The sequence below is a fragment of the Phalacrocorax carbo genome, chromosome 1 (genome assembly GCF_963921805.1).
Source record: "Phalacrocorax carbo chromosome 1, bPhaCar2.1, whole genome shotgun sequence".
Classification (NCBI taxonomy): Eukaryota; Metazoa; Chordata; class Aves; order Suliformes; family Phalacrocoracidae; genus Phalacrocorax; species Phalacrocorax carbo.
Window position 1 is genome coordinate 218551710 of NC_087513.1, and position 14483 is coordinate 218566192.

The window sequence follows — 14483 nt, forward strand, 5'->3', positions numbered from 1 at the left end:
TCTAGTCATCCCAGTTCTTCACAGAGGACAGACATGAGCCTTAAAATCATACCAGACTTGAGACCCAGGAAAAAACTGCAACTATTCAAGAGCTAAGCTGGAGAGTAGGGTGGGGAAAAGGGGTGTCAAGGGGTCAGACTGCCACGACTCAGCTCTGCATTGCAGCTGAGAACGTAGGTGCTGTAAACTGCACCCCAGGTCCTGCAAAAGCTCAATTTGGGCAGCACCGCTGGGCAGGCAGCACGGGAGGCCCCCGGCCACCAGGGTCCACGTGGGACACTCCAGAGGGGCCTGCATGGGCACATCATGGCAGCAGGACTAGAGCATCTTTCTGCAAGCTGCAGAGAAATGGGCTGTCCTGGTACCTGGGCGTGGTACAGGATGAAGTCCATGGGTTGCCTGGCTCCGAGTCCATCATGTCCTTGACTTTTCTACCTCACACAGTGCTCCTGGTAACCCTGAACAGAGCTGGTTGATGCCCCCTGTTTCTGCCTAGTGGCTGGCAAGGCTCATGCAAGCAGAACTGCTGCTGTGAAGCTGTCTGTAAGCTTGCTGAGCTCCCTGGCTCTGCTTGGCGAGCACAGTGCACGGCCGGAGAAGGGTACTGTCCCCAGCACATGGCTCTCCCCTGTTCCTCCGCACACTGGTTTGGACCTGCAGGAGGGATCCACTCTCCCAGTTTTGCCCAGAGGTCCCTTATAAAAATGCGGCAGGGTCTGTTGTTTCAGAGCACCCTTGCTCACCTGGCCTGGGAGGACTTCATCGAGTGAAAAAGGGCTGGAACAGGGACTGCTCCAGTGTTGAGGTCTCAAAAAGTAGCACGAGTAGAGACTGCTGAGGACCAGCACAGGCTTGAAATTAGCCAGCTGTTTTCTAGCCAGATATTAGGGGCACACAGGCTGCAGTAATTCCCGAACTCCACCAGGATGCAACATACCCCTGCAAATACCAATGGGCCCAGAAGTGTCCCCACAGGCTTTGTGCCTTACCTGCCCAGCTGTAAAACATAACCGCCAGACTCAGCAGGGCACCGGGTGAGCCAACAACCACGCCTGGGCAGATGCCTTGCACGTACCCCTGCGCGAAGCTTGCCCCGTCACATCAAAACATCTGGGCACGAAAGTCATCTCTGAACTGTTCCTCTCTTCTTGTAACGGATTCAGCCAATTCAGGGCGCCAATCCCACCTGCCCGCAGCGAGCGGCAGCGAAGCCCATCGCAAGAAATGCTGCGCAGGCTGCAGGCTCTTGCCAAGGCACAGAGGAGTCTCCCGCTTGGCACCTCGGCACACCGGATAGCCAAATGGTGCTGCCCTAGCCGGCCCCGCTGTTGCAATGGGCGATTTAGGTCATTTAAAGAATCACTGTCAAAGGTATTGGCAAAAGTGGGTTTAATGAGACGCTGTAAAGTTCGATGGCAAGGTTTGCTCTATTACTGTACTGCACAATCATTTGAACAATGATTCAAAACTACCAAGTTACCAAGACACAAAATCAAAGTTACCAAGACACAAAATCAAAGTTACCAAGACACAAAACCAAAGTTACCATACTACAAGGTTATGCACAGCACCGGTTGCTTACCAAAGGTCTGCCATTGGTGAAAGGTCTCTCTGCCTTGAGGCACAACCCTGAGGGTGTCCCAGCTCAAGGGGAGATCACCGCCACGCAGCCAGCTGCTTAGCCAGGAGAGCTCAAAGGTGGCTCGCTGAGGCTGCCGTATCTGTGGAATAAAGGGGTTGCCTTGTCCTCAATTTACACGTCACGGAAAAGGTGTGCAGTTGTTGCACCCACAACTTTCTTTGTTCCTTGATAAACAAGTCTCGGAAAAGCCACTGGCTGTTCACGTGTTACTCGCATGATGGGCGTTCCAAGCTCGTAGCACGGATGCTCGCTGCATCGCTCTGCTCCGTTGTGGGTTATCAGGGAGCAGACTGGAACTAGCCAAGTTCTTGGCCCCAGTTACGGCTCAGGCCTTTACCTCCTCTGGAGTCTGCAGCAAACCACTGCCAGTGTGGTCAAGGTCAAGCGCATCTGTCGCACCGGGGGAGGCTGCAGCCCCGAGTACGGAGCGGGGTGGACTGGCAAGGCGCTCCTGGCTCTTCTGCGGGGCCACTTCTTACAAGCACAGGACTGACTGGAGAAAAACAGTATTGCAAGTGAAGTAATGAGCTGATGAAGATGACCAGACAGTTAATACTAAACACTGAGTAAGTATCAACACCTTAACAAAGGTCTAACTGGGACATCTGTGGCACTGCACAGCAGAGGATATGCAGGTACCTCAGTGTCTAACTAAACAATTAAAATATAAAATGGTTTGAGCACACAGTGCTATAGATGTTTGGCGCTTGGGAATGGCTGGTGTACAGATAAAGCAACCGATCACCTGGTGCATGACAGACAGGCAATAGGAACGCCACTCGCAGAGACCACAAAACAATGAACAGAGGTCTAATTAAGCAAGAGTAAAAAGGAGCTGCAGTTTGAATTAATTTCTGCTGCACAGTTAGACCCCAGTGCATACTCACCATCAATACAGCGTCATTCCTACTATCTACAGTATTGCCAGGATTAAGAAACCAGACTAACAAATTCAGCACTGACTGTACTGTCAGGTGAGCACGGCTGAGAGCAAGTCCGCTCCCAGAGCGGAGCCCACTACGGCCAGAGGCCGAGAAGCTGCTCCCTGGAGCATCCGTAGGGAGCTGGGAGTCCCTGAAAGCCGGCAGGGCCCAGTTGGGAGAGGACAGCCCCCCTCAGACCCCAGCGCTCCAGTCTCCTCCCCACCACATCACACCACACCTTCATGCTTCCGATGTATCAAGCCGTGCCTGACAGCACGGTGGGAAGCACAGAAACGCAGGTCTGGAAGGGACTTCAGGATGCCATCAGGGCCAAACCTGCGCGCTAGGAAAGGATCAAGCGGCCCAGACAGAGCACGTTCAGTAGCTATCAGTCCATTTTAAAAATATCAGTGAAAGCAGTTCCACAATCTCTCATCATAACCTAACACTGCAGGTCATAAAACAAGAGCACCATATCCTGGTTTATTCCTGTACCATTTCAAAGTGCTTCAGAACTTTCTCTCCAGCTGCCAGAAGCAGCACACTGCCAGGTCGTCACTGGTTTTCTCAGCTCTGACTCCGATGCTACTGAAGCTTCCTTGAGCTTCCTCTGAAAAGGCAATACAGATTTTGCATATTGCGTTATGACAAAGCTCTTGTACAGCCAGACAACGCCCAGAGGAAAACTCCCTCTCTCGCCAGACAATGCCTATGCTTTCCCTCCGCTATTTCCTCCTTGGACACACACGATGTTCTTAAGTCTTTTCCTGCTGAGAGCCATCAGAAGAAACGCTTAGCCGTAAAACAAACAAACGGCTGCTGGCAGGACCAGGGGCAATGCCCCGCCACCACGACTCAGGGGCACCACTGACTCTCGAAGACTCCTCATCTCCCGGTCTGGGTGGCATGTTTTGATAGGAGAGCCTCTTCCTTCACTTTCCAGCAGCCCGCCGCTATTCACGGTCTCTCATACAGCCGCAGCACTGTTAATCAGGGCTCAGTCAGGGACTCCTGATTAAGCCACGGTCTGAGATTCCCTTTTGCTTTGTTTTGCATCCTCAGGGTCAAGGTCGGTAGTTTGACAGCCCCGCTGCCACCCCTCGTTCTGAGACAGGCCTGCCCCATGGAGACACGGCTGCTCTGCAACTGCTGCTGCAGGCGCTGAGCCCGAAGACGAGACTCTTCACTGGCAGGGGGTTGGTCCAAGCAGTCACAAAACACCCATGGCATTTGCCCACCTAAAAGACAGAAAGACTGCTATCATTTTTTTATTCCCCTACTCTTCACAATTCATCACGAGTTAAAGGCAGGAGGTGACTCAGTTTCATTTTTAGCATCAAATGGATGAGTAAAGAAATGCTATTTTATTTATTCATCAGCTTATGGATAATTTGCGGAGAAGAATGGTAATTTTCAAGATAATTTAGTTACGTGTCTCTATTGCATGCTGCCTTCCCCCTGAGAGTGTGAAAGGACTCTGAAGACAACAAATATAAAAATCCTTGAGGTCTTCCCACCATCTCTTCAAGACCGCGAGATTGCAGCAACCGGCACAAGAGCCCATCTAGGCACTTACTTAGACACAAAAAGATCCGTGTCCCAGCAACCAATATTTAAAAACACTCCCATCCCACTTCAGCCCACTGAACAGGATGCTCCCGCATCCCCGCCCGGGTCACAGATCCAAAGCCCTTCCTGAGCCGAGGTTTGCTTTGCCTCGTCCGCATCCGAGCGCCGAGCATTTTCAGCCGAGACTTCCCGAGCTGCACGTTATTGCTCTGCGCTCAGCAAACACGCGTGGATTTTCCCTCCACCAACTTGCCCAGCCCCTCCACGAGCCCCTGTGAACTTTTAGCATCCCCAGTCCCACGGCGAGGGGTGACATCACAGCTGACTCTTGCACAAAGAACGAGCCGCTTTAGGTTTTCATCCTGTTTCTCGTCAGTCCTCATTTCTCAGGCCAGAAGAGCCAGCCACCATCCACACAAGTTAACTCTTCATGGCTAGAACTGGCTTCGCTTTCAGAGACAAACATTCTGCCTGCACTCGGCCCCTGACGAGGCAGATTATGACTAACAGAGAATAAAATGCGCAAGAGCTCTAAAAAGCCACTATTATCCCTTTAATCTTCAAACAATTGATTAATGACGTGGCATGCAGTAAACAGGGTACCACCATATGCCGTTGGTTTAATATAACTTTATTTGCATCACAATAATGTTAAATTATACTGCTGCCTTTATATAACAGTAAGTAAAGCTTACTTTCCTGCCTTTTCTGAGGTGCCCCAGTGCGTGCAATACATGTCAGAGGCCATGATCACTGAAAATTCAAGTAATTTAGATCCAATTCTGGTAATATTGCCAACAGGTTCTGAAAAAGACCTTGAAGAAACATAAACACTTCTCCAGACACAGAGGTACACCCCCAGAGGGTCCCCTGTGTTCTGGAAGCCGAGCACCACAGGTACACCTGGAGACCCTTCCCCAGCGTGCACCCTCGCAGCTGGTTATTTTTTGTCCCTCACAGCCTGAGGCCAGGAAGAAATTCCCACCAAAACCCTGTCATGTTTAAATCTTCCCTCACCCAGAGGAACCAATTGTGGCAGGTACACTACAAACCCAAGGTCTTTGTATCAATAAATAACATCCTTCCGAGAATTTCTCTCTCTGCTGTCCTGACAAGGAACCAACACAGAAAAGACCATGCCCCAATTCAGGCGTGGGCTGTACAGAGCTCAGCACCTCCCGAGTCACAGCCCAAGACACCGGTCGGCCACGAGGCACCAGCCACGCTGTTCTGTGGGGTGTGAGCCAGCTACGTACAACAGAACTGTCAAACTGCTGCTGGCCAGTCCAGGCTGTCTCGTACCTTCCGACCTAATCACCCAGGGTGCCCTGCTCCTAGGAAAGGCCCTCCTCACATCCTTCATTTCTCCCACCTCCACCACCATAGACTCACAGAATCATTAAGGTTGGAAAAGACCTCTCGGATCATCAAGTCCAACCCCCAACCCAACACCCCCAGGCCTCCTAAACCATGGCCCCAAGTCCCACGGCTACACGGTGGTTGAACCCCCCCAGGGACGGTGACTCCCCACCTCTCTGGGCAGCCTGTGCCAGGGCCTGACCCCTCTGGCAGGGAAGGCATTTTCCCTCACATCCAACCTAAACCTCCCCTGACGCAGCCTGAGGCCGTTCCCTCTCGTCCTGTCACTGGTGACTTGGGAGCAGAGACCAGCCCCCCCCTCACTCCAGCCCCTCTCAGGCAGCTGCAGAGAGCGAGAAAGGCTCCCCTCAGCCTCCCCTTCTCCAGGCTAAACCCCCCCAGCCCCCTCAGCCGCCCCCCAGCACACTTGTGCTCCAGACCCTGCCCCAGCTCCACTGCCCTTCTCTGGACATGCTCTATCCCCCAGCCTGTGTTGATACTAGGTGTTGCCCCAACATGGGTGCAGGACCTTGCACTTGGCCTTGTTGAACCTCATGAGTTTCTCCCAGGCCCCCCCTCCAGCATGGTCAGGTCTTTCTGGATGACATCCCATCCTTCAAGTGTGTTAACTGCGCCGCTCAGCTTGGTGTCATCTGCAAACTTGCTGAGGGTGCCCTCCATCCCACTGTCTGTGTCATTGATGACGATATTAAACAGCGCTGGGCCCGCTACAGACCCCTGAGGGACACCACTCGTCACCAGTGCCCATCTGGACATTGAGCCATTGACCACGACCCTCTGGATGCAGCCATCCAGCCAGCTTCTTATCCACTGAACAGTCCGCCCATCTCATCCACCATGAGCTCTGCCCTCGGCCCCCTCTGCTCCAGCTGAAGAAACCAAGGGACTTCAGCCGCTCCTCGTACGGTTTCTCCTCTAAACCCCACACCAACTCCGTGGCCTCCTCTGGACACTCTCCAGTAGCTTTATACCCTCCATGTCCTGCGGCGCCCAACGCTGCCCACAGCACTCGGGGTGAGGCCGCCCCAGCGCGGGGCAGAGCGGGACAATCCCCCCCTCGCCCGCTGCGATGCAGGGCTCGGTGCCCCCCAGGGCACGGCTGGCCCTCGGGGCTGCCAGGGCACGCTGGGGGCTCCTGTTCAACCTGCTGTCGGCCAGAGCCCCCAGGTCCCCGCCTAGCTGCTCCCCAGCCCCTCGCTCCCCCGTCCGTCCGTACCCCAGGGGCAAAACCCGGCCCTTGCCCCGTTCAGCTCCGCACGGTCGGTGACCGCGCAGCTCCCCAGCCTGCCCCGGTCCCTCCGCAGGGGCCCCCCGCCCCCGGCTCAGCCGCGCTCCCCACAGCTCCCTGGGCCCGGCCGCCCAGCGCCGAGCGCTCCCGCGCACCCCAGTTACCCCAGTTCTCCCAGTAGGACACCAACACCCCCGCCCCTCCCCCCAGGCTCCGCCGGGCCGGCCCCGCTCCGCAGCGCAGCGCCGGAAGTGACGCCCTCGGCCGGCCTCCTCGTGAGGTCACTTCCGGCGGCCCGCTACGGGGATAAGCGGCGCGGCGCGCCACCCACGCCCTCCTTTCGCCGCGCGGCCCAAGATGGCGGACACGCAGGTGGGGCTGCGGGGCCGGGGAGGGCCGGGACCCCCCGGGGCGGCCTGGGACCCCGCTGGGCCGCCCCCACGGGGCAAACACACACACGCACACACACACGCACACCCCCCCAACGTTGCGCCGCACACCTCGGGGGCGCTGGGGCGGGGAGGGGGGCTGCCCGGGGCCCTGTGGGCCGGGGGGGCGGAAGCGGGCGGGCGCCTTCCCGGTGAGGCGCCGTGCCCGGGGCCGCGAAGGGCAGGGCAGGCCGGCGGTGTGTGTCGGCGGGGCGCCGTGCCGCGGGGCCTGGCCGGCTCCCGGCGCCGCGGAGCTGCCGGTGATGCTCCCTGCTCTCTCCCCCCCAGACCGAGCGCGCCTACCAGAAGCAGCCCACCATCTTCCAGAACAAGAAGCGGGTGCTGCTGGGCGAGGGCGGCAAGGAGAAGCTCCCCCGCTACTACAAAAACATCGGCCTGGGCTTCAAGACTCCCAAGGAGGTAAGGGGTGGCTGCGGGGCCCAGGCCACCCCCAGCCCGGTCCTGTTCTTGCCGCACCCCAGAGGCTGCAGCAGACCTGCCAGGCGAGTCTGCTCATGGCTCCTCCAAGCTCCCTTGCTGCCTCAGCTGTTTGCCTGTCCAAGAGTGGCTGAAGTCCCTTGGTTTTTCAGCCTGCAGCGGAGGAGGCTGAGGGCAGCCCTCATGGTAGTCTGCAGCTTCCTCACGGGGGTAGGAGGAGGGGCAGGCACTGATCTCTCTGGTGACCAACGCCGGGGCCCGAGGGAATGGCAGGGAGATGTGCCAGGGGAGGGTGAGGCTGGGCATTAGGAGAAGGTTCTTCCCCCCGAGGGTGGTGGAGCCCTGGAACAGCCTCCCCAGGGTGGCATCACAGCACCAGCCTGGTGATATTCAAGAAACACTTGGACAAGGCCCTCAGAGACATGGTGTGAATTCGGGGTGTCCTGTACAAGGATGGGAGTTGGACCTGATGACACTTGTGGTGGGTCCCTTCCCACTTAAGACATTCTATGATTATGAAATGCTGACAGCCATTCCCCTTTGCAGGCGATCGAGGGCACCTACATTGACAAGAAGTGTCCCTTCACTGGTAATGTCTCCATCCGTGGCCGGATCCTCTCAGGTGAGTTGCGAAGGCTCCTTAAAGAGAAGCAGCGCAGGCGCAGTCCCATGGCTGCCCTGAAGCAATCAAAGGCCAGGAGTTGTGAGCATCCATCTGGAGCTGCCTGGAAACCCTGCCGTGGTCCTTGAGCTGCACGTGATGCCATTCTCTCACGATGGTCTTCCAAGCCTCACAGTGAAGGGGCTTTGACGACAATGCCACATGGCTTTGCTGATGCCCAGTGAAAGGACCGCTTGCCGGCAGTTACCCTTCCAGATGTGCTGTTCCATGGTGCAGATGTTGATGTGAGACAGCAGCAGATGGTGCAGGGAACATTGGTTTTAGAAAAGGTGTTGCAATGTGCCCAAAGTCTTCAAAAAGACAAGAGGAATAATGCATTTTATGATAGAAATTTGATCATTGTAGCATGGCAGTGGGAAAGCCCTTTCATCCTGGTAGAGGTTCTGGAGCACCCCTCAAAGGGTGTGTTATAGTTTATTATTAAGGTAAATAAGGAGAAATTAACTGGAATTGAAGGGTACGGCCTTCAGGTGTCAAATACCGCTTGACCCTGCCGATCCTCTTGGATAGTTCACGTAAAAATCTCTGTTCTCTATTTGTTACAACCCACATCTCCGGCCCAGTGTGCCACGGGTCGGTCCGTGCTCATTTAGGCTCATCGCTGGCATGTCCTCCCTCTTCTGTCGCCCAGGTGTGGTTACCAAGATGAAGATGCAGCGCACCATCGTCATCCGTCGGGACTACCTGCATTACATCCGCAAGTACAACCGCTTCGAAAAGCGCCACAAGAACATGTCCGTGCACCTCTCCCCCTGCTTCAGGTGCGTGCAGGTCCCCGCGGTGACGGCGAGGAGTTGCCCCATGGAGGGGAGGTGGGTGGGAGTGCCGGACGTGCTCCCAGTGTCTCATACAGGTGTTTGTAGGGCCTGTTTGTGACGCTGAGCTCGGCTTTTGTGCAGAAACTGCAGCACGTGTGCACATCTGTGTGGCACTGCAGTTTTATTGCTGCTTCTGGCCTGGAACCTGCGTACTGGTGGTGATGTTTAAACTCACGATGGTCTTCAGAGCCCCTGCTGGTGAGGGGGGCTGCTGACAGTGCCTGTGGCAATTGCTGAACCATATGGCAGGTTCCGGTCCCTCTGCCTGTTCTGAAACCACACAGTGTTACATTCCTTGAGAAAGATAAAAACTGATGTTTCTGAAGTAAGCACTGAGGCCAGAGGGGATGTATTCAGAGAGTGGCAGGTTTTTTGCCTACCGTGTGTTTCCTAAGCCTGGCTTTGGAGCACAGGTTTCCTGAAAAAGTGGGAGTCCAGCTGATTTGGCTTAAGGAGTGCTTTGAGGCTGTATGTGACCGGGAGGGAAACTCCCCATCGCTGAAGGGTTCCCTTTGATGCTCGGCACTCATCCCGCTCTTGAAAGGCTTGCGTTTAGCCTAGTCGTGAGCCTTGTCTTGAGCTTAGCATGGAGTGACAGACTCCAAGGCCTTGCGGCAGCTGGGTGGGGCGACTGCTGCTTTTTAGGCACACGCATCTTGGCAGCGCTCGAGACCTTCCAGCTGCACAAGCTCAGGGCTGCGGTGCCGCTGCCGGTGCGGTGTTGCTCGGTGGCGTCGCACAAGGCAAATGCCCGTGCTACGGAGCGACCAAACGTAAACGCAGAGAACTCGGAGCCGCTGAAACACCCGTGATGACTTTGCAGGGATGTCCAGATCGGCGATATCGTCACCGTGGGAGAGTGTCGTCCCCTCAGCAAGACTGTCCGGTTCAACGTCCTCAAAGTCACAAAGGCTGCTGGTACCAAGAAGCAGTTCCAGAAGTTTTAAGAACGGCACATGGAAGATAGGCCGGGCAAATAAAACTTTTGTAAAAACGTACCCTGTGTGTGTAATCTGAAATAAATAGCGTGGGGGCGCAACAGACTTGTCAGGCCGTGGAAACGGGCAAGATGAGAGTGCGCCTGCACCGGGAAACACGAGAGTACCGTGCAGGCGTTCGCGCAGTGACGCCGGGGGTTCGGCTCAGACGTGGCGGGAGTTCGGGCGAGGGATGAGGAGCGGGTGTTGCGCGCCGCGGGGAGCTGACACGTGGTCCGAGCGGTACCGGCGGTGAGCCTCCCTGCGGCAGCACCAGCTCCCGCGCGCCCTGCCCGAAGGAGGACTGCCTTTGCACCTCTCCCCCCAGGCTCTCTATTCCAGGACAGGCTGACCAAGGCTTAGATTTTTTAATGTGGGGGAATCGGGGTGCAGTAAAAAAAGCAAAAAGGGACCTGTTCTGACGGCTTTTACGTGCTCTCTGGAGAGTTGTTGCGGCTTTCCAGCCGAATGCTGTGTTCTGGTGTGCCATTTCACCCCTCTCCAGCGCAGCTGCAGGTGGCAACGGATTGGAGATCACATAATAACTTAGTTTAGAATGACATAAAGCCTCTTGGTGACAGCAATTCACTTGGTGATCACATTTTACAAAGCTGCGGTGCGTTAGCAGCTGACGGGAATGGGAACTAATGCTGAAGAAACTCCTTTTCCGGCAGATTTTTTTTAGAGGTGATAGTTGCTTCTGCTTCCAACAGTGAGGAAACGTTATTCTGGGAACAGAGTAAGCCCTTCTGTAGGAAACTGATCCCGCGTTTGGGGGAAAAAACAGGAGAGCGCGATGGTGTGGCACGGTGTGGATGGCACTCTGCTCGTGGAGCAGCGGGAGAGGGTGTATGGTGGGAACCAGAGGTGGAACGATCAAAATCCGGTGTTTTAAACCTGCATGGTTCAGCTGGCACCGTTGCCTCGGCCCAGGGCTGGCTGCAGCAGCATTGCCTCGGCCCGGGGCTGGCTCTGGTGGCGTTGCCTGTTGAGTTAGCGCTGGAAAACGCTGCAAGAGTGATTTGTTGCCCCACAGCCTGCAGAAAGCGCTGCATCGTGGTGGCTTCTCTATTAATGCATCTGGCTTGCAAAAATGAGGTAGTGTTTGTGCGAGAGCTTTTGGTTCGTGCTGCCTCACCCTTGTGGCAGGGATGTCCCCTTGCACCTGGGAGGGTTTTGGGGGAGCGCTTGCTCTGTGGCAGGCTCGAGACGTTGCCAATGGGGCTGACCTGTCAGGGTTGCACGGGTCTTTGTACCTAGATATTTTTGTTGGGCCCCACTGATCGGAAAGCTTTTAAACTCTGGGCCAGCTTTCACTAGGACATGAGTGAACATTTCCAGCAGGGTCAACTCTGAGCAGTCAGGGTTTCCCTGTCTCTGTGTGGGAAGGGTCCTTCCTGCCAGGCTTCCCAGCAGCCTTCCCCTCCATCCACGGGGCGCTGCTTGAACCTCCGGAGCCGACGCTCCCGGCCGGGCTGGGGGACGCCGCAGCCTCGCTGGCGTGTGGGTGCACGTGCGTCAGCTCCTCTGCTCTGCTGCCGCGGCTCAGCTGCGCCGTCCGCCTGGAGCGGAGCAGCGGGAGGCGGCCCGTCGTGCCGGAGCGGGAACAGGAGGTGGCAAGTGCTTTCCAGAAGTCACCAAGGCAAGGGCTGAAGCGGGTCAGCTGCGGAGCCGGCAGGGGAGGAGCGCTGGGGGCAGTCCCACTGCTCATCCGCAACCTCAGCTGAGGGGTGCCTCGGTCACTGCCTTCGCACCAAGCCAGTCTAGGTAAAATGCTAATTATTCACCACTTCCACGTACAGCAAGGCTACCTCTGGAAGGTCTGGGTGCTGCTGGCACGCTGCAGCAGCTTCCCCAACCCAAGTGCTCCCTTGGCTTCGGATCCAGCGTTCAGCATGGCTCGGCTTGCAGACTCTTGGCCAGAGTACGTCAGCTTCTGCCGCTGCAGGAGTGTGTGCTCTGTCCCTCAGAAACTGTTGGAGGAGAGAGGTCAGGCTGCTTCCAGCTTGCCCAGGAGCTATGGAAGCTAGAGGAGCAGCGTGACCAAGAAGCGTCTGGGGCCGGTTGCGTGACCCAGTGGAGCTGACCTGGTGGCTCACCGCTGCCGAGCGGAGGGGGTCTTTTCCTCTGCCTCCCACCCGGAGGGTCTCGCTCACTAACCGGGCAGAAAACAGCTGGCTTTTCTTCTCTCCAGGTCATCTTCTGCTGGTTTGGTGAGCTGAACCATCTCACAGAGCGGCAAGAAGGGAGGGAGGGGGCCTAGAATGGAGCTGAGGGGGACGAGGGTGTCTCGAAAGCAGCCCTGTGCTGCTGGTGAGGCCACGTCTAGGCACTGGGAGCCTTTCGGGTCCCCCAGCACATGCGGCGAGAGGCTGGAGCGGACAAGGGGCCCTTCCCACCGGTGTCAGGATGTGGTGACAGACCCCAGGGCAGAGCGGAGGGGCAGTGGGACAAGCAGCGACCAGCCGTGGCCCCCGTTTAAGCCACCAAGAGATGACCTGGGTCCTCAGCGGTGACCTGGTTTCATTTTGATCCCACGTACAGACACAGGAAAATCTCACACACAGCTCAGTCAATGAGACTCTAAAATTTGGTAACAAATTAATGCTTCAGCCTGGTTTTAATGGAAAATAGATCCTGGCCAATTAACTTCTGGAACGAGTTTTATTTAGCAATTGCCTAATGGTCTCATTAAGAATGTATCAGCAAGTCACAGAGTAAGTAGGTTACAAAGTGAATAGATTTCCAAATATAAATCTGTTATCAAATATAAATCTGTTAAATTATGTAAAATATTAAATAGTTTTGAGCTAAGGGCTGACCAGTCCAAACAGAAGCCGTCCTGCTGGGTTAAGATTACCAGGAATCTGAAATCACTGTTGATGAAAGTTGTGCATTCTCCCCAGGCAGGCGACTGCTCGCCCGGCTGTTCCTGAACCCGCTGCGGGGCTGCAGCCGCGCCGCCGGGGGAGCGGCAATCGGCGGCTCTCGGCATCCCCGGCCGCGCGAGCGGGGGAGGTCTGCCGGCAGCAGGGGCAGCTCTACCGGGCGCACGTGGCACGGTGAGAGCATCACCGGTGCAAACGCCCCATGAACCCTGTGTGGGTTCAGGGAGAGCCCACAGAGGCAGGCTGGAATGGAAATTGCCTTAGAATATGAGCTGAGGAGCCAAATTGCTTAGCTTAACCCAGGGAGGCTGAAAATCAGCTTGATTCGGTCTTTGCATTTGTACACAGGGAGAGTACGCCTGACGCGGGAGTTGTGGGCCTTCACCTGGAAAATTAGGAAAAGTCAGTTATGATTGTGAGAAACCAAAGATGGGGGAAAAAAGACTGAACAGTTTCCCTCGGGGCAGCCTCTTGCGGCACGAACTGTTTTAGCTCAACTTCCAGTCTGCAAATCAAGACTCAGTCTGCCTCAGCCCGGGGTCCCAGATTGGGGCACAAGACCCCCAAGCTGTTCTTGGGGCTGCCCCCCCGGCCCCTGGCCACGGTGTGTGACGGGCACGAGAAGTGCCGAAAATGGCTTCAGGGGGATCCTTCCCCGGCAGCTGGAGGATCACGACTTTTCCTTCACCCCAATACAATCACAGCAAACATGCTCGTGGTTTTCAAGCTCATGGGCATCGGCCTGCTGGCCGACATCTTCAAGGGCAGCATCCCTCAGGGAGGCTGAACTGGTATTTAATGAAACCAAGCAGACGTTACAGCTGCCAATACAAGCGTAAGGTGTTGCACCCGCGTGGAGACAACCAGCGAGACGTCTTGGAGCCTGTCAGACATTCGGCCATCGCTCATCTCTCTGCAAGGGCTTCCAGGTGCGCCTTCAAAACCATCGACCACGGACAAAGCCAGGACTCAGCTCCTGAGGCTGCCCAGACCTTGGAACTGGAGCCGCGTGGGACAAAGGCGGCTGGTGCTCTGCCCTCCCGCCTTGCCCCGCAGCGGGATGCAGTGCACCGGCCGTCGCCCGTCCGACCTCATCCTCTCTGCTCAGTCAAGCCGCTGCCGTTCAGGAGGGTCCGACCAGCTCGGGCGGGGAGAAACAGCACAAGCGCTGCCCCCAGAGCTCTCGTTCCCTCCCCGTCACGCACACAGCGAACATCCTTCACCAGTGAGCCAGGGCTCTGTGCCGCTCTGCTTTGTTACCAAACATGTCCCTAAATCCTTTCCATCTTTTCAAAAAACAGCTTTGAGATATTTGCAAATAATAAACTGTCTTCCTGCAGCCCAGAGAGACACCAGCGCTCAGTCTGACAGCTCACGCACACGCAGCACGGGAAAAACACGCCTCCACCTCGGACCAGGAGGGTATTTATAAAGCCTTTGTGCAAGATTTCTGCCAAGGTTCCCCGTTTGACGGAGGCTCATCTGCTGCCTGCCGGCGTGAGCCCGAGCG

General features: G+C 56.2%; 1 protein-coding gene, 1 long non-coding RNA gene and 2 other non-coding genes across 6 annotated transcripts; 3 read left to right on the forward strand and 1 right to left on the reverse strand.

Moving 5' to 3' along the window:
* Positions 1-1372: 1372 nt before the first annotated feature.
* Positions 1373-7007, reverse strand: LOC135311627 (uncharacterized). Of its 3 annotated transcripts, none has more exons than XR_010371264.1 (2): positions 6907-7007; positions 1373-3803 (listed from the first exon to the last, which is right to left on the reverse strand). It is a non-coding gene; the product is annotated as an uncharacterized LOC135311627 (long non-coding RNA). The 3 variants fall into 3 exon arrangements; XR_010371265.1 differs by lacking the exon at positions 6907-7007 and adding an exon at positions 6023-6565; XR_010371263.1 differs by lacking the exon at positions 6907-7007 and adding an exon at positions 4830-5859.
* On the forward strand, positions 7004-10106 carry RPS11 (ribosomal protein S11). Its single transcript, XM_064441659.1, has 5 exons — positions 7004-7114; positions 7459-7590; positions 8155-8230; positions 8922-9051; positions 9932-10106. The coding sequence occupies exons 1-5, from the start codon at positions 7100-7102 to the stop codon at positions 10053-10055; spliced, it is 477 nt and encodes a 158-aa protein (XP_064297729.1). The 5' UTR covers positions 7004-7099; the 3' UTR covers positions 10056-10106.
* On the forward strand, positions 8361-8453 carry LOC135311660 (small nucleolar RNA SNORD35). The gene has a single exon (XR_010371274.1). It is a non-coding gene; the product is annotated as a small nucleolar RNA SNORD35 (small nucleolar RNA).
* Positions 9262-9354, forward strand: LOC135311661 (small nucleolar RNA SNORD35). Its single transcript, XR_010371275.1, has one exon. It is a non-coding gene; the product is annotated as a small nucleolar RNA SNORD35 (small nucleolar RNA).
* Positions 10107-14483: the final 4377 nt, after the last annotated feature.

Bases quoted from the DNA above. Each gene is read 5' to 3' on its own strand.
- RPS11 (XM_064441659.1), top strand. The intron at 8,231-8,921 runs GTGAGTTGCGAA...TCTGTCGCCCAG, and splicing joins CCGTGGCCGGATCCTCTCAG to GTGTGGTTACCAAGATGAAG. The intron at 9,052-9,931 runs GTGCGTGCAGGT...ATGACTTTGCAG, and splicing joins CACCTCTCCCCCTGCTTCAG to GGATGTCCAGATCGGCGATA.